The sequence below is a fragment of the Teleopsis dalmanni genome, chromosome 2 (genome assembly GCF_002237135.1).
Source record: "Teleopsis dalmanni isolate 2A chromosome 2, ASM223713v2, whole genome shotgun sequence".
Classification (NCBI taxonomy): domain Eukaryota; kingdom Metazoa; phylum Arthropoda; class Insecta; order Diptera; family Diopsidae; genus Teleopsis; species Teleopsis dalmanni.
Genome location: NC_051847.1, coordinates 14640672 through 14660467, shown reverse-complemented (window position 1 = coordinate 14660467; position 19796 = coordinate 14640672). Strand labels below are relative to the sequence as shown.

General features: G+C 26.8%; 2 protein-coding genes across 2 annotated transcripts; both read left to right on the top strand.

Moving 5' to 3' along the window:
- Positions 1–2004: 2004 nt before the first annotated feature.
- On the top strand, positions 2005–11188 carry LOC119676761 (endocuticle structural glycoprotein ABD-4). Its single transcript, XM_038088018.1, has 3 exons — positions 2005–2154; positions 8301–8428; positions 10600–11188. Exons 1-3 carry the CDS (start codon positions 2146–2148, stop codon positions 10868–10870), a joined length of 408 nt encoding a protein of 135 aa, XP_037943946.1. The 5' UTR covers positions 2005–2145; the 3' UTR covers positions 10871–11188.
- Positions 11189–14197: 3009 nt separating this feature from the next.
- On the top strand, positions 14198–16475 carry LOC119676762 (endocuticle structural glycoprotein SgAbd-3). The gene is made up of 2 exons (XM_038088019.1): positions 14198–14385; positions 16132–16475. The coding sequence occupies exons 1-2, from the start codon at positions 14270–14272 to the stop codon at positions 16400–16402; spliced, it is 387 nt and encodes a 128-aa protein (XP_037943947.1). The 5' UTR covers positions 14198–14269; the 3' UTR covers positions 16403–16475.
- The last annotated feature ends 3321 nt before the right edge of the window (positions 16476–19796 follow it).

The following is a 19796-nucleotide window of genomic DNA, read 5'->3' as shown; positions in this document are numbered from 1 at the left end:
TGAACTACTTAAGACCAATCCTATCTCCGGGTTAGCAAATATAGAGATCTGGGGTTGATCGCAAGGCCAGCAACTCTGCATCGGAAAAATTTTATGCTACGCAACCCTTTTAAGGGAGGCCAAGGTTCATACTGGACTGTAGTGCCAAATAAGAAGAAGAATATCTTACAAAAATATTTTACATTCCGTATATCCCAAGAACTTCCATTCAAGCCGCTGAAGAAATCGGTATTTTCCTATGTATAGAAGGTCCTGTTTGCTTTGAAATGTTTATTATATTTTTATATTAAAGAGAAAATTGATTTCATTTTTATTATTTATTAAGATAATTGTTCATTTATTTTCTTACTGATTTAATATCTTATGAAGTCACTTAAAAACCTCATAAATTATTAAATATTTAAAAAGCAATACGAGCAATATGAATACTTAAAATATATTAGTTACAGCAAATATTTTAATTAACTATGCAATAATTAATGCGATTAGCGACAAAAACCCGTTTAAATGCGCTTCAAATGATAAGATGAAATAGGACTTGACATTTTACTTTTGTCATATAAGTTTGAGTATACAATTGATTAATTTTAAATAATATTTTTAGATAATAGGTAGTTTTTGCTACGATTTTGAAAATATCAATAAAACAACCAGATTACACAAAATGCAACTTATATTAATCATATATCTTTTACATTAAAATGTATATATTTTTAGGCAGGTTTACTCACAGGTCACTACATTTTAGGTAACCATGCTAGAAGATTGAGTCTCTCTTTAAATCATACCTACCACAGTTATGGAGACGACGATGAAAGTGTATTCCGTCCGCTTTGTACATGGGTTCAAATTTTTAGCTTTCTTTTAATTTGAAGTATTCCCCCATTTTAGGACTTATATATTTTGAAGCCAATATGGTAAAGTTGGCCCGCCCACTATACGGTATATATAGTATGTGTTTCTTATTTTATTATTGCTAAGTTTATTTTCGAAATTTAAATTAAACTTTATTAAGAAAATTAATATCCAAATAGTTTTTAAGTTTATATACTTTATATATATTTATTATATACTGTTGTTATCTACTAAAGTACTATTGAAAGGATTAGTTTAATAAGTGAAATAAAACAGCAAAATTATCAACAAAATAAAATAATACAAAATAAAAATAAATTAAAACCATATATATTTTAATTTGATAATGTGATTTTTTTCGAACAGTAGTCAACTACAACAACAAAAATTCATTTTATATTATTTTAATTAATTGAATTTTTTTAAATTTTATTAATCAAAAAGAACTATTTTTAGATTTTTCAAAGTTATGGAGTTGCTTTTAATTTTAAAATAATTCTTAAAATTCATTTAATTCAAATTTCCATGGAAGTGGGTTACTAGGTCAGCTTCGCATAAATTTGAACTAATCACGTAAATTTAGCAGCGGAAACTAAAAGTGACGTACAGAACAACTCCTTCCTCCCCTTTTTTAATTGTTAAGTAATATAATTCTATTTTCTATCATACAATATACATATACAAATATACAGATATATACATATATATATATGAACTTAAGTGTGAGCTTGATGCTAGCAAATTCATCTCAATAAATTTATATCTTAATCGTTAAGGTGTTGACTTTCATATGATGTTAAATGCATGGATGTACGAGTATGTATGGATGATATATACATATATGTATATTTTAATACTAAATTATTTACTTGCACTTTTATTCGCAGTTACCGGTTGCTACCGCTGCCAATGCAGCCGTCAACGATGCTGTTGGCGTTGCATTGCCTTTGTTAAACTATTAGAAAATCACAGCGTAGCATCTGCTGCTTTGGTATCTTCATGTGCAATGGCGTTGCAGTCGTATTTGCTGTGCATCTTAACAACTATTTTAGTGCTTTTTTAATATTATTTTTATAACTATTTTTTATTTACTATGCACTGCATTTGCAATACATTTTGTATAAATACCGCCAACAGCCGGTACACGAGATCATAGAAAAATCTTTTGTTCAATTAACAACTTCTTGGTTTGAAAAACGTCGCGAGAAGTGTATCTTATAGTCGAACTGCCAGCTCCAAGGATATCCTTAATTTCTGTGACCAACAAATAATTAAAAAAAAGTGTTCAAAATGAAAATTGTAAGTGGTAGAAGTGCTTTAAAAATATTTCAATTATATATATCTAATTTGATAATTATTTAAATAAATTCCATAAGTAATATCGAATAAACCGTTGAAAGGACAATTAAAAATAGTTGTTGAAACTAAAGTTCAAATAAGAGTTAATTAAAATGATAACGTAGTGGACATGATTGAAATAATAATAAAAGAGTATAATTAAAAATTTTTTATATATTTTAGCATATCATGCTATTAAAAACAAAGATTATTTTCAATAGTCATAATAAAAGTGTAGAACATTGTTATAAAATGTCTATAAAATAGTGTACTATGACATCGTTTACCCTCAACTGCAGCCTTGCTCTTCTCATATCGAATATATAAATGATATATGTTTTACTAGTAAATGCTGTTATTAAAATAATTTATAGATTTAATAGTTAATGCAAATTACTGTAACTAATTGCAGTTAATAAAACAAATGCTTATTAATAGTGCAAAAATTCTACATACTTATTACATTTTAAACTATAAAATAAGAGTTGTTGAATTTTAATCAAATTAAAAAATTCTTTTTACTTAAAGGATAATATATAACTTTTAACTTTTTATATTGTTTCTTAAGTTAAGTCAGTTTATATTATATTATCTTTCTTTTATGTCTACCTCTTCTACTTCCAAGGAATACGTTGTCCGTTTCGAACGTTTGCTGATATTATTCAACAAACGATAAATCTGATTTCTTCACATTTTCGAAAAGCGCAGTTCTTGCGCTTTTACCGAACCACAGATATAGCTTCCTAAGCTACACCATTACTCAACTTTCAAGACACATCATATCTTATTACGGGCGTCTATGAGCAATTTAAGTTTCTCATACTGTCCTGGATGCCTTACAATATAATCAATGTATTCTAGTTCTCTTTTTTTATATGTACTAAAGCTGCAAAAGCTAGATTGCAAAAGGTATATATATTAGTTTCATATATATTTGAAATAATTAACCTATCAAATGGATATTTTATTAGTCTAAATAGAATATATATACTTAGAATTGATCCGTCTGAGGCATATGTCATTGTTATATATTATTTTACTCATATATAGTTTGATTTTGGAAATATTTATCTTAAATATTTATCACTTATTAGTTAGAAACTATAGATGTAGAAAATATCGCTTTTACTTTTTATACGATACTATAACGCACCAAGCTATCGAAAAAGATTCTTAAGCTTATGGTTATAATATCTAAGCAACTTATTTCCCATCCAATATTTAAGTATCTAGAGAATACATAAAATTAATTTTCTTATTAGAGATATTCGAGGCCTATTAAAAATTTAATTTCCATACAAACCGTTACATTATCTTTTTTTTGACAAAATTAAGCAAATTTTTTTGCAGTAATTAAATAATTTATTCGTTTTCTGGTTTTTATGACCGATAATTACAATATTATTGTAATTTAATAGGCGGTACTTGCCCGTATATTAAATTATATACTCATATACATACATTTACTATTAAAAGTCAAATTATTACTTAATCTTAGATGTTTTGGTAATTTTTTTCACAGTTTAATTTATTTAATTAGACGGTCAGTTCCAAATTAATTTTATTAATTGTACATTTATTTTTTTATTCTATTTAAATAACCACAGAGATTCAGTTAAATGACTTTATACACGATTGAAAAATTTAATTTCAAGCACCTAAGTTATATATTAACTTTAAAATATATTCGAAGAGTTCGACGATAACGTCGATAAACCTTTGAAAGCTTAAAGAAACTAAAAGACAAATTATTTTTTTTTTGTAACAATCGAAAAGTCAAGTATATGGATCTTTCCATAGATATATGTAGAATATGCATTATTTTCTTAAAAAGTATATTGCATATTGTCAAAGCCCTGCAAATATCGTATTGAGTTCTATATTAGCTTTTCCCCTGTTTTGTAGTTTAATTAACTTAATTATGAAGATAAATATTTCTAATTTATTAAATTTATGTAATTGTTATTCCAAGTTATATTACTTTTTTCCTAAAAATTAAATAATTATAAATGTAATGTAAAAACACTCAAAAAATTTGGAATATGTAAACAATTCGCAACAAAAAAGTATTTTTAAAAAAAGTATAAAATATATTTCATACTGAAAATAAACTATTATTAACAATTCAGAATTCATATATACTATTCCACTATGGATACAAGCTTTTATTTAAGCTTAGCATATCCTTAATAGAGATATGATATTAATTAGAACATATTTCTATCTTTGTGTAGTAATATTTAGATCCATGCCAATGTATCTAATATTACTTAGCAGCTGACAAGCGAACTATCTATTATTCTACAATATTACTATAAGTTAGCATCCTTAATAGAGATATAATATTAATTAGAACATATTTATGTCTCTATGTACTAGTATTAAGGTCCATGCCAATATATCTAATATAACTTAATTAATTACAATAAGCTAGCATCATTAATAGAGATATGATATTAATTAGAACATATTTATGTCTCTATGTATTAGTATTAATGTGCATGCCAATATATCTAATATAACTTAGCAGGTGACAATCAAAATATCTATTATTCTACAATCGAAGAACTTTGCTTTACTGGTAGTCCAGAGATATACTATTTTCTATGCTTAAAAAAAAAATTAATACAAAGTAAAGTAAGAAACATTGTATGTTTAAATACCTTTTAGATTTTTTTTTATCATAAAATATACCTAATTAAATAATGAAATAGAAATTCACTCTAATACTCAGAATAACATATGCACTTTTTAAAATTGAAATCTTCATATTCATGTAATTTATATCTCATATGAATTACAAACGTTTGATATAAAGCAATTATTGCAATAATTAAACAAAATTAATCATTCAGATGTTGTATGTTGAAATTGATAATTATTACAAGATTAGTTCAACATTTATGGTACAGGCAATTAAATCTTTTAAAATTTGTACAAATTCACTTTAGATAAAATGTACTCAATTATTAAAATGTAGACATCAATGCTGACATAATTACGTACCTAAATCATTTCACATTATCTAACATAATAATAAATAGATAAAATAAGGTAAAGTCATTAAAGATATGTCAAAATTAAGTATTTCGTTTGAAAAACTGTACCAACTATAATGAGGCGATTTTAAAAGATTCAAAACTGTTTTTCTAAAAATCCTAACTTAAACACATCCAATTTAAATAGTTTCATTAGAAGATACAGAGCTTACATAATTTATTACTAAAACCAATTGTTAAAAAGCATTAAATTAACCAAAATTTGGCACACCTTAAATAAATTATCCAATAACAATCGAGTTTAAATAAAATTAAAAAAAATGGTTAAAACTAATTACCTACCTTAATGCTAACAATTAACAGATTTTGTCCCTTTAGCGGGCTTTGCTGTTTGAGATATTTTCGAAATAAATTTTAAATCTGTGCTAAGTTACTAGACTTGGCTTGAAATACTTGATTCACAACAACAACAAAGCAACTTGAATTAAACAATAAATGACACGCGAGTCCGAAAGGTCAACTACTTGATCAATGAGTTAGCACCAGTTGAATACTTTTCATTCAATGATAATTTTGCTATTTTTTAGAGTCTAACCAACTGAAACCTACTTACTTATATAAATAATAAAGTAGCTGTTGATATCAAGAAGATAGATGGAATTGGTTTCAAAAATAAATTAGATTTATTCAATTTAGTAATAAAAATATTTAATTATACTAGAATTATAAATACCTTGTTTTTTATAATTGGTTTAGTATTTATACATGCCTCTATATATATATACATAAATTAGAATATATATACATCCATTTTGCTTATTATTTCGGAAGCTATTTTAATTCATTAACAACGTAATGAAGGAGTAGGAGTAGAAAGAGGGGAACATATTGAAAATCAAACACTGAACAAATTGTAAAGATATATACGCAAATAAAAAAGAAATTTTTTATATATTTTAGTAACTTATAGAATAAAATAAATTATAATGAAATAATAAAGATAACTTGAACCCGGTCGCTAGCGCTATTGTGTCAAAAATTACAAAAATTATTTTTTCTAGTGTCAAAAAAGTTTTTTATTCAAAAAGAAATTCAGAAAAATCGAAAATTAATTATATTAAACATTATTTACTTTCAAATTTTTTAATAATGAACAGAAAAATATTCGCTAATATACAAAAATACCCTCAAGAAAAGCATTCATTAAAAGACATATAATAACAATTATTGTGAAAATTCATGAGGAATATAAAGGAACGCATACAATAAAATGGAAAAAATGAACAACGGAGTGAACCTTTTAATATAGACAACATTCAAAAAATAGAGTTGAAAAATACATAAAAATAAAACATAAAAATCGAACACCAAAGAGCAATACCAAATCAATATAAAGTACAGAGAATATAAAGAAAGATACAACTAATCTATTTATCTTAAGTGTATCCGGTATATAAGCAGGGCGAATGTGAGAATCATTTGAATTACAGTATATAATACTAGATTGAACTTAAAATACATTTACGTCATATCTAGTTCGAATAGTAAATCTAACATTTATGTATTCATTCCATTCTCACTGCTTTGGGTAAAGTGTAAATTAAGTTTGTCAGGATATTTTTAAAGCGGTGTGTGAATATTGATAATCCCGCAGGCTATAATGAATATCATGCGAATCGATTTAGCAATATTTATTTATCTATCAATTAGTATATCTCTATGATAGCAATTTATACAGAGCTAATTGTAACAGAGCTAATTGTATGAAGCATATATACCATTTGTCAATGTAGATTGATAAATGTAAATGTAGTTGCATATTTAACCAATCTTTGGTGTTATATCTATATAATGTTGGTATTCATTATCTAACAGATATGAATATATAATAATACTTCCCACAAACACACTTTGTAGATGTAGCGTGTATATAAATACATTTATTTGGTTTAATCTGTAACTATACAAAACAACTGTTCAAAATATTTTTTTTTAATCATTTAATTGCATTGAATTTATACTATAAAACTTATTTGTAAATAACCAAAACAACTTAATAAGTACTGTATGTGCAATCAATACAGCTTTCTAGCTAATTTAGGTAAATTGGACTCCCCCTTCACGTACCTATCATCCTAATATTTAATTAATTGGTCTATTACTATATATGAGAAACTAACTTAATTAAAGTATTGTCATAAAAATAATACTAACAATGAATTTAATATCGTAATACATATATGAGGATATATGGTATATAATCAATTTTTAAAAATAATATATATATTCTTTTAATTTTAATTGCTAAGCCCAAAGTGAAACTTATGCAATTCTATACCTACGGCTTGAGCACTGCAATAGACTAATATAATTAGTTTTTTACCATAAAAGTGCTTGTGTAGAAAAAATAACGCCCGCCTTTTATATAAATTATATAAATTACAAGCAAGTTTTATATTTCTAAATGCACATTTTAATAAGTTTTTCGCAATCGCATTGGCCCAAAAATATTTTGCGAAATTTATGATTTTAAAATTATTGCAAACGTTACGCAAATGACACTAAAACCGAAATTCTACTGAACTTCAAGTTTACATCTGAAAAATGTTTGTTAAATATAAATTGCATAATAAAAAGAATTAACATAAATTTGCAAAACACATATAAGCCATATAATTAATGGCTGCAAAGATGCACTTGAAGTTGATGAGAAAATTGAAACGAGCAGTAGAAATAAATTGAAATTATTATAATTAAGCACATTGAAAAAGATGCAACGCAAAAAATTGTGAGAATTTTATAAAAAAAGGAAAAAAACATTTTTAATTAAATACTTAAAGTTTTGCAAAAATCAAAAAACAAATGAAAAAAGAAAAAATTATAATCAAAACCTTTCGACAGTGCCATTTTAAACGTGACAACAGTTCGCTGACAACTAAAATTATTGCAACGAAATCTATTAAGATTACGATGTAAAAAAAAAGCAACTAAAGTTAAATGATTTAGGGAAAGAATATAATGTTAATAATATTTACTATTTATATTTTTTGCTTTAATATTAACAATATCGTATAATAAACTATATAAATGTTTTCTTTTTATTTAAAGGAAATAGCTTTACTCTTCCTTGCTGGTGCTCTATCATTGGTTGTTGCAGCTCCACAACGTGCTGATGAACCAATTGCTATTGTGGCACAGGAATCGAATATCGAACCAGATGGTTCGTACAGTTACAGGTAAATAAGAAAATCTATCAAAAAGAAACTATTAGATATGCATAATGAATTTGAACGATATTTCTTAAGCTAATCATAGCGAAGAAGTTTTTTGTGAATGAAATATGAAACATAAAGTATAGCATGCTTTTAGTCAAATTTTTAATATACTGCAGACACTGCATAGAAAAGACTTAAGACACAAACGTGCAATAATATTTTTAGGCTTTAATGAATTTTAAACAATTTATTAAAATCATAACTAGAATTTTATATTTGAAATATATTTCTTATATATGTAATATTAAACATAAACATAAATAAAATAAATATAAGGAAAGCTTAATTTCTTTACATGAAAATTGTTAAATTTTTTTACAAAGAAAAATAGTTTAAAAAAGAATTAATTGTGCTCCCTATTGTGCTCCCTTCTGGATTTGGAGTAAGTCTCTAAGCCTTGTTGCGTCAATAAAAAATAGTATAGAATATACTTTACAGAGTTTTATTGCGTCTTCCATAAGAATATACATTCCCAGGAGCCTATTCCGCATGTGCATTATAGTAGGGCATTCTAACAGCACATGTGTGGCCCACTCCTCATTCTCTTCACAGAATTTACAGTATGTAAAGGTGCAAACTAATCTTGGTATAGTAGAACAAAGAACCCTCACTGTGCAGACAATCGTTGCAGTAAAGACCAGATTGTTCCTCATATCAGACACGTTTGAATGCTTTCACCCATTTATCGTTCTCTTAACTAAGGAAGCAAAGGAAAACTTATTCATTCATTTTGGCATCACAGTCCAGTATGGACCATTGCCTCCTCTACAATACGCCTCCATTCTTCTCTGCATTTCGCTTTCTATCTGTGTTGTATTATTTATTAGTAATTAAAATATTAACAAACTACTTCTACCTCTAAAAACATAGAAGATAGACAAATTTTTTTTTTAAGATTCTATCTAGGATCAAATGTCAAATCTCTATCAATGATTTAAACTGGCGATATATATAACATTAATAGATAGCATACAAGTAATACTAAGCTAGCCAACTTTATGAGATACTTGTCAGTTCTATTAAAGCGATATTTTGGCAATAGGCAAGTGACCTATTCATGACAATTTACTTTTCCTGTTTCGGATTTTCATTGATTTGTCTGCGGTTATACTAAATAAGTCATAAATAAAAATGAGCACATAAATTTTGTGAGATAAATTATAAAAATAATTGTCCAAATAAAATTAAATGACTATTAATAAATTTTTTGATTAAAATTATCAAAAAAAAAAAACAAATCTGGTTTCATCTGGTGACACTCTGCATAATATTTTTAATTGCAAAGTTTAAACTTTTTGCTAACACTCTGAACACTTAAAAATTTATGAACTATGAACACAATTTATTAGAATAAAGTAAAGTTTTTGATTCTAAAATTTAGTTGTAAAAAAAAAATTAATATATGATAATCTAATACATAATAGATATCTATCGTCCAAACCAAAATCGAAGTCCTTTCAAAGTCTTCATGTGGTAACTTTTCATACCAATATCAATAAAAATTTCTTTAACTATTTCTATTTACGTTTCATTAGCTGCAAAAATTAAAATTAATTAACTCAACAACATTTCAAATGTCAGCGATGAGCAACTCTAACACGCTTCAAATTTATAGACAAAAATTATGCATATATAATATATGCAAATTTCTTAATTAATATTCCGTTTAAAAAATTTAACAAAACTTTTCTGTTTGTTTTTATATTTATTAATAGTGAAAAAGTTCGCGTAAACTTATGTGATCATCCCAAACTAAAGTTTATAAATTAAAAACATATTTTTATGTATCGCATCGATAATATATTCATCATCATTTTGAGCAACATAAACTTTTATTTAGTAACGGTTTAATCCAATAACTTTAATAGATGAGTAAATCAAAAATTGTCTTCAACTCATAATTAACACCTCTTAATATATGTGGCGCCAACAATATCTTTGACTGAATTCCAGTGTGCAAAGTTATTGCAGCCTGTGTAGCAAGTTATCAAAATAGAAATACACAAATCAACAGACTTGTTTTTTAGAATTACCAAAATTTTTCAAATTTTTTTTTGCTCTTAATGTTATGACAAATTTTTATCAATTTAAACCAAACAAAAAAATAAAAATACATTTTGTTTTAATTTTAGTTATGAAACTGCAAATGGCATCAAAGGTGAGGAGACCGGAACATTAAAGAAAGCAACTTCTGCTGACTCCAATGATGTTATTGTTGCTAAGGGCTCAAATACGTATACCTCACCTGAAGGTATTGTTATCACGCTAAGCTACACAGCTGATGATGTGAACGGCTTCCAACCACAAGGCGATCACTTACCCACACCACCACCAATTCCAGAAGCAATTCAAAAGGCGCTTGCGATATTGGCCACAGCGCAACCACAAACAAAACGTCGCTAAACGAACCCACACGCCGCAAAGAAAGAGGGCTTAAAACGTAAAATCGGCCAATGATTTATTTTATTAAATATAGCACTGCAGGGTGATCATTTACGCACCTTTTTTTATTTCCGATGCAATTGATTTTAAGCAAAGACTTTTTATTATAAATGCATATTCCTAATGTTTTAATACGTTTCTCTATGTGCCACTATATTCCAACACCAGTCCAAGCACACACTATGAGTTTTAGAAAATACAAAAAAAAAATACTCCCAAAAAGCACTGACTGAATGAACCGAGCTAAGCATATTTTAGTATAAAAATAAACTATAAAAATCTTCTAATACTCATATTTTCTACTAACAACAAAATACACAAATATACACTTAAAGTCTTACCTAATAATCACTCTGTAGTTATGTCTTCACTATGATACTCATGCCCAGTCAAAAAATATCACGTATTTCTACTCAAGCCCCCTTTCTCACATCCAATCACAACCGCAAATTGTTCGACCTTCTGGCGTTCTTAACTGAATTTTCAATACACAATTTTAGTCGCCGAACTCTTATTTTAGTTAATATGTGATATCGCTATGTTGAAGTTGCAAGGAGTAAGTTTTAGAACAAAAATTTTATATTATAAAAATGAATTAATAAAGAAAGTTGCAAGTATCGATTTAAAGTACATAATATTAACGATGATTTTGTATATAAATATATATATATATATTGTAAAATATGAAATAAGGATGCAAATAAAGATCGACAGATTCTTTAAAAAAACATGAATAATTATTCTTTTTTGCTATTTATTTATGTGTACCTGCATATATAACCTAGTCACATTAAATATACATAAATCTTCTCATCACTTTATTGAACATTATCTAGATGTCTAGATATAGAAAGGGGTAACAACAAGCAGACTTTCATTCGAGAATATAATTCGCCATATTAACGAGAATACACGTAGTAGTATACAGCATATGATCCTGTTATTATCCAGACTGATGCTCATCTTAATTATTAAACCACTATGATGGCATTATATATGCAGCTGTTCCTTCCGATATAATAACAGTATCGATGAAAAGTGAGATTGTTCTAAGTACACAAAATGTCGCATAGAAATAGTGCGAAATGCTTTGCTTAAATTCAACAATGTATTGAACAGTAACGATCTCAATCTCAAAACTAAAAATCGTATTGTAAAATGCTAAAGACCTTAAAACCAAGAGATATTAATAAGCTTGAATCGTTTCAATTATGTTTCTTTCGAAGAACTCTAAAAATACTGTATTACAAGCAATAAAGTTTCAAGAAAAATTAACTGCGGTCGGGAGCTGTTGGCAGTTACAAACAAAAGGAAAACATCGTATTTGGGACATGTTGTGCAAAATACAAATACAAACTGGTACAGTTCTAGCAATTAATTATTGATAAGCTATTGATTTTCCAAAGAAAGGCGAAGCAAAAATAAGATATTGACTAGGTTCAATTTTTATGGTTTCAAAACATTCGACAAACAATCAGAATAAAAAATGACGTTTTTAGCGCTCTGTTAGCATAGTGTGTGTATCAGAACTACGGCAAACGGGACTTAGATTCAAACAGAGAGCAATATGAGATGGTTAAGAGCTTATAAAACATATCTTTTATGATCAACAATACTCGTTATCGAATTGGCAAATAAGGAAAAAAAAACTTAGAAAATTAATTTGAATATTCCCCCGATAATGATTCTTTTAATTCTTACTTGACCAGTTCATCTTCTACTATATATTCTTATTTCCGAAACTGAAACTAATGAAATGAAGCATTGATTAATTACTGCTTGATTAGTTTTATTTATATATTATAAAAAGACAGAGCGAGATATGCAAATTGAATGTCTGAAAAAATCACAAACCAGTGGTTCTGTAGATTTATTTCTAAAGTCAAGATCCTAATTAACTAACCAGGTTAAATAAATAATCTTACCAGGTGAAATAGTCTCATGTTTTGTGTTTTTGAACTATAGAGATATTAATACTTATTCTATCTTGGGTTTTTTATATTCGAAACTATCCATTCATCTATGCTGCAAAACTCTTTTTCCTTCTCGTATCTCGATGGATAAATTAAGTTTTATATTGATGTTTAGGTATTTATATAACAAAACTATATTTTTTGCTGATTTCTGATATTAAATGAATTATTGTCTTACTCAATTGAGAATTGGTGAAATACTCATGTGCCAAAATTCCCAATTAGCGGGTGGGATTTTATTTAAAAAATTATACATGATATATGTAACATCGCTACAAGTTTTTTTCAATTAAATGACAAATTATATATATGTACGTATTATTAAAAAAAAAAGTCATTTTTGTATTATATGTTATACAAAAAACTTTTAATAAAAAAATATATATTTATCTGAAATATAAAACAATGTTATAAATATAATTCCCATATATATAATATTATTTCCTGTTTAAAATAATCACCAAATTAAAAAAATATATACAATTAAATAAAACAATACTTTATTATAGAAGTGGTTCCAAAATATATAATTTCCTTATTAAAATCATAACTTAATTATACAAACGAGTAGTACATATTATACATAGAGCACCCACAATATTTTATAATCAAGTATTTCAGGTGTGAATTTGCAAATACTCCGATTCCACTAAACTTTAAATTAAATTATTGCAAACGTTTTTTATGTCCCATAAACGTACTTCAGAGCATTGAGAATTTTTTTATATAAGTGTTAACTAAAAATAACAAATCGATATGATGTGACTTTTATGATGATATATTTGTTTTATGCTAATTTAAAAAATATATTTTTTTTGTTTAAATTTATTCTTGCTTATTTGATATAGAAATATGCGGTCTAGTCGGTTTCCACAAATCACCAAAAAATCTTTGCATATCTAGACATATTAAAAATATATACACATATATACTCAGATTCTATATTTTATATAACGTGTGTTAAATTTCACACCCATTTCATACATATTTGGCCATATATGTAGATATGTATATACACATATATGCTTATATACGTAAGAGACGTTTTAAGTTAGTCAATAGTCAAAAATAACTGGAGTGAGGATCATCCAAGAGAATAAAACAAAAATATAAACAAAAATAAAATACATTAAAACAAAAACAAGTTCGTTATTATTTATTAATAAAGAAAAAAAGTAAGATATATATGCAAATAAATATTTTAATTTTTATTAACTTTAAACTTTAGTACAGGAATTTCTGTTATTTTGTCCATGAAGAAAGGGTATAAAAGCTTTCGGTTTGTGCTCGAATTTAATCAGTTGAGTTTTTAACATTCAACGAAATTATAATTAAGCGGTTTTCAATTTTTAATTCAAATTAAAATTTTTTAATTAATTTTGCTAAAATGAAAGTGTTTATTGCTCTATTTAGTTTGGTTCTTTGCACTTTTGCTTATGCCGAAGAAGTGAAATTAATATCACAGGAAACCATGGTGGAATACGACGGAAAATATCATTACCAGTAAGCTAATAATCTAATGCGCTTATGGTTAAATTGATTAACAACTAAAATATAAATAAATATACTAGTTAATAATAGTGTTGATTTCTTTCATAAGAATATTTTAAATTATTGTATTCGATTATACTATAGTGAAAAACTATTCGAATTCAGTAGTGACAGTTGTACTTTTATATTCGAAAATACTGTGAATATCATAAACATATTCATAAACATATTTTACAAATAAAAATATATGACAAAAATCTTATTGTCATATAAAAAATAAAATGTAATTTAAAGTCAGTTATGACGGTGGTAACTATTTCACTTAATAGAAACTATTGTATTTTGTTAGAGAGATTTCGAAAAGTTTTTGTCTTGGGACAGTTGACTAATGAACGCTGACTTTGAGCTTAAAATTTAGTAGGATATGAGTTCAACCCTTGGCACTTGCAATCGCAAAAAATTATTTACGAATAATTAAATACAAAAATTATTTTCAAGATAACTGATTATGGGTATTTGGCAATACTCGAAACAGCTGTATGGTCAGCCAAAAAATCAATTAATTAAAATAATATACAAAGAATTTTTATTGTTGACTTCACTATATTTATCGAAACCTCACTCTTTTCTAAGTTGACTTAATATACAATATGCTTAATATACAACTGCTTAATATTATCTTAACTATTATTGAGAGAACACACACTGACCTTAAAGTCTCTTGTAAATGTAATGTGTGAATAGGGGGTAAATAAAGTATTACGAATTAGATTAATTCTATCTAATCACATTATTCTAACAAAATGAATAATATTATCAGTTTTATGCTTGATATAAATCATAATTCTAAGTGTTTGTGTCTTTACTGTCCTAGTGATTCAAATTCACCTAATATGTGTTCAGGCGCCTTAGTTTCTTCGGAGAATGTTAATTTTACAAAATCTAATTCTTTTATTTTTACAGTTGACTAATGACAATTTAGTTTACCTTAAAACTATAAAATTTGCGTTCACTGCGATTCTTGATTCCTTAATACAAACTCCTATAAATCTATGCACATACAACAATATTGTTAAGGTCCTATCATTGTGTGGAAACCAGCCATTTGACGAATTGATCACCTTGTAAATTTTATTTGATCTCAATACAGCCAGAAATTCATACTGAATTTGTTGTCTCTATCTGAGAGATTTAATATCTGTGAGCAGTCCCATACTAACTTGTAAAGAACTTTATACGAGCTTAATGCTGGAGCATCCGAAATGATTCCACTCATTCCGCACAAATGTAGGTAGTCCGTAATTCTACTTCAAAAATATTTGGATGATTTTGGATAAGCCCTTTCTTTAAGTAGTACATTTTGTAAATCTTATCATGTAAGCGGTATAATAAGGTTTGTTGGATAGGTTTTCTTAATAGGTTCTATAAGACTCTATATGATAGGGTTTTTTAATAAATAAAGCTTATGTATAAACTTTTTGGTCTTCGGTTTCACAGTTCATATATTTCAATTAGAAACATATATCAATTCAATTGTTAGACTGAAAGATTTAATAATATATAGACGCAGTGCTCCGCTTCACCGGGGTCCGCTTTCTACTTTTTTCTAATTTAAAAGTAAAAATATACACTTTACTATTTTAGTGAATTAAATTAATATATTTATTACTTAAAAATATTTTTATTTTATAATACTTTATAAGTTTTATATTAATTTAAATAATTTTTTAAAACATAAAACTTCTCTGAACATTTCAGTTATGAATTGGGTGATGGATCGAAAGCAACGCAAGATGGCGTATTAAAACATGTTGATGCAGATCATGATGGAGAAGCAATTGAAGGCAAATTTGCATACATATCAGATGATGGCAAAGAATATGTTGTCTCCTATACTGCTGATGAAAATGGATACCGACCAGTTGGTGCACATTTACCCACTCCTCCACCAATTCCAGAATCAGTTCTAAAAACTCTTAAATATTTAGAGGAACATCCTTATCATCCACCAGAAAACAAAAAGCACTAAATTTAATAAAAGAAGTAAATGTGATGTTTTAATGTTGTTATAAGCAAGGACTGAATAATTGTTGTGAATAAAAAAAAATATAGTTAATTATGCCATAAAATTAATATTTTGTGATTTCGTAATATTATTGCTAATTGGATTTTTTTTTTTGTTTTTTTTTTGTTTATTTCGAGCAAAGGTGAATAACCTAAAGTTTATTCACCCCTGAAATTTGGTGGTGAAGTAGAAATAGAATTTAGATATTTTAATATTCGTAACATATTTGACTATTAAAAAGCATTTTATTAGTATGTTTTCGTTAGCCGTTATCAATAAAAATAAATTCTTTGTAGTTGTCAGAATATACGCAATTTATTTCCATAATTGGAATGTGCTGAGCATAAATTACTTCATGACTTTCGCTATATAGTTCTCATCGGTTTTCGGAATATATCAAGTAAGTGTTTCTTCTATGCCGTAATAATAATTTATTTGTTTATGGGTTTTTAATAGTTCCACCACTTTTTTGCTTTTTGCTTGGATAAATACGAATAATTGTTTATAAAATTAAAAATGTGTGACCGTGGAAAAATAATATTAATTCATTATTATAAATTTCTCTTTGAATAAATATTAAATAAAATATATACATTCCTCATAGAGTTATATTCATTTGAAATGAGTAAAATAGATTAAATAATGTACGAGGCATTTTAATTCAAATCAATATGAATGTTTTGATTATTCTTAATGATGTATTTGGAGATATGTTTTATTATACATTTATCTGTATGTATAATATATTAACATTTTTGTGAAAATATATGCACATTAGGACAAATCACATCCTCAGGGTCTTCAAGATTAATTCGGTCAAAAAATACATAAAGGATTAAGCCCTGAAATTGTTTACGAAACCGGACAGGCTTACCAAAACCGCGTTATTGAATCTCAGAATGGTTACAGGCTCCTCGGGGAGGTATGCAGATCTGAGGTCAATTATTGCTTAGTCTGATGAAGTGATAAACAATAATCCAATCAAGCCGTAGAGAGAGGATTTGAAGAAACATCGCAGTTAATAGAGAGTAAAAGTTGACAGAAAAGCACTGACTCAACTAGCTTCAACATGTACCTAAATTGTATCTAAATATACCTACCTAAATACATATACTCTTAATCCGGCTCTTGGCAGGAAATTTACTTCGGGGTTTTACAGATAATTTAAAAAAATTTTTTTTATATAATTTAATATTATAAATTAAATAGTCATGCTGCATTTATATTGAATATGTACGTGTACAATTATAAAGTTCATTTTTTTAACCCATCAAGCCAACCCCCCGATATAAAGTAAATATTTGAATTAATAGCAACTCCAGTATCTAACGATAATATTCGTTAGTTTTAAACGTATTTTTTTTTATTATGAAATAGATTAAACTATTTTAAAATTCATTAAAACTTTAATTTGCATATTTCAATGGTTCAATTTTTATTTACACATGCAAACCAAATAAAAGCACAAAAATTACACAAAATTAAATGTGTTAATTGATTTATTGGTTTCGTTGGTAAATATTCTGAACTTTTAAATCAGGCATCGTGGATCAGCCGTATTTGTTTAGATAGTGGCATAAAAGTGAATTTCAATCTAACAAAATATTTAGTATTTGCATTTTTGTTGTACAAAATAATTAGCAACAACGTTTTTTCATTTAATATAATTTTTTTTTATGTATATAAAGTGTGGAAATCGAAAGTGTTTTAGAATAACAACAAAGTATTAGGCACCCTTATAAAGAAATAAAAAAATATATATACAATAGTATTTACAAGTAGATCAGGTACAGTTTAATTACTTACTAAAAAAATATATAATATACTTTGTTCTTAGTACTATTACTTTTTTTAAAGTATTAGACACGAAAACTTTTAATAGAGTAATAGGTATCAATAATTTTTTTTTTTAAATAAAACTCTGGTATGAAGTTGTGATTGTTTTATTAACACTAATAATAAGACATTATTATAAACACATAACCGGAGTAAAGTGGCTGAGAGTGCATAAGGTATAATCTCTTCGACTTTAATGTCAACTTTCATCCTCCTCATTGCACTTTTGTTTACATATAGTATATGTCTGGACCGAGTTAATAGCGGAATAACTAAGTCAACATATTACTGAATATCAGAATATATATATAAGTTATATAATATAACTTCAGTAAAGGCAAAATATATAGCAAATTTGGAAATTACATATCAACAATATTACTTTAAAGGGTGCAAACTTACCACCAGACTATTGATCAAACGGCAATAACTTCGGATCACAAACTACGGAACTACGGAATATAAAAGGAAATAACAAGTTTTAGACAATCAATCAAAATTTATTTTGTCTCCTTACAAAGGGCTCTATTGACTATGCCACTGCTTGACCCGATTCTTCACATATTATTTTTGACTGATTTAGAACCACCTTACACCGAATGTAAATCTTAGTTAAGGGAACTGGAACATGTTACACAAGGCCATTTCACAGAATCACGACGAAATCTATATGAACAGGTATGTATGTATTAGAATGAATGTATGTATTAGGTCAAGGGATGTCTTGTTTATTTTTAACAGCCAAAAGAGACTTAAATAACATATTTACTAAAACTAATAATTCTTTCATATTTGACAACCAGATAAATCTCAGTATTGTTATAACTGGATCGTACAACTTTGTTGAAAAGGCTTTTAGACCCACATGAATCAGTCCGAATTTACTATTTTCTATATTGAATAGACCATTTATAGACCATTTAGATAGGATTAATTATAATTTTATACGAGTCATTTAGTGGCAATAGTTACGACTGTTTAATAAATATATGTACATATATATATGTCCACGTATTCTTCACTAGCCATGAATGAATGTTACTACTAAATTTCAAGCTTACTTAACACGCTAATTTTTTAGAAAAACAAAGGAAATCTTCAGAAATTTAATCAGAGTTAATACAATTTTTTTCGACTTTGCAAAATTGTGCAAAAATTACAATTGAACATTAAAATTAATTTGCAAATTCAGTTAAAATTCAGTTTGTTTACTTAAAAATTTGTATATATTTACTTATTTAAATTGCAAATAATTCGCTAGAATTCAAGGAAGCAACAATCTTAAAACTGCAATATAAACCACAAATGATCACTTACACGAGTATCGCACCACCCTAAATCAAAGCAGCAAATAAGCCCGAGCACGTATCTATGTGAAATACGAGAAGATAACGAAACTCATATAAGTGGCGGCTTGAGGTTAACTACAGAAAGTATATAGTATCTGTATGTCTCACCTGTCTTCTGCGTAAGTGCTTGCTCATCACAATGCGATGATCATTAATTCATACACAAAAACTAA

Bases quoted from the DNA above. Each gene is read 5' to 3' on its own strand.
- LOC119676762 (XM_038088019.1), top strand. From the start codon at position 14,270: ATGAAAGTGTTTATTGCTCTATTTAGTTTGGTTCTTTGCACTTTTGCT. The intron at 14,386-16,131 runs GTAAGCTAATAA...TGAACATTTCAG, and splicing joins GACGGAAAATATCATTACCA to TTATGAATTGGGTGATGGAT.
- LOC119676761 (XM_038088018.1), top strand. The intron at 8,429-10,599 runs GTAAATAAGAAA...TTTTAATTTTAG, and splicing joins GATGGTTCGTACAGTTACAG to TTATGAAACTGCAAATGGCA.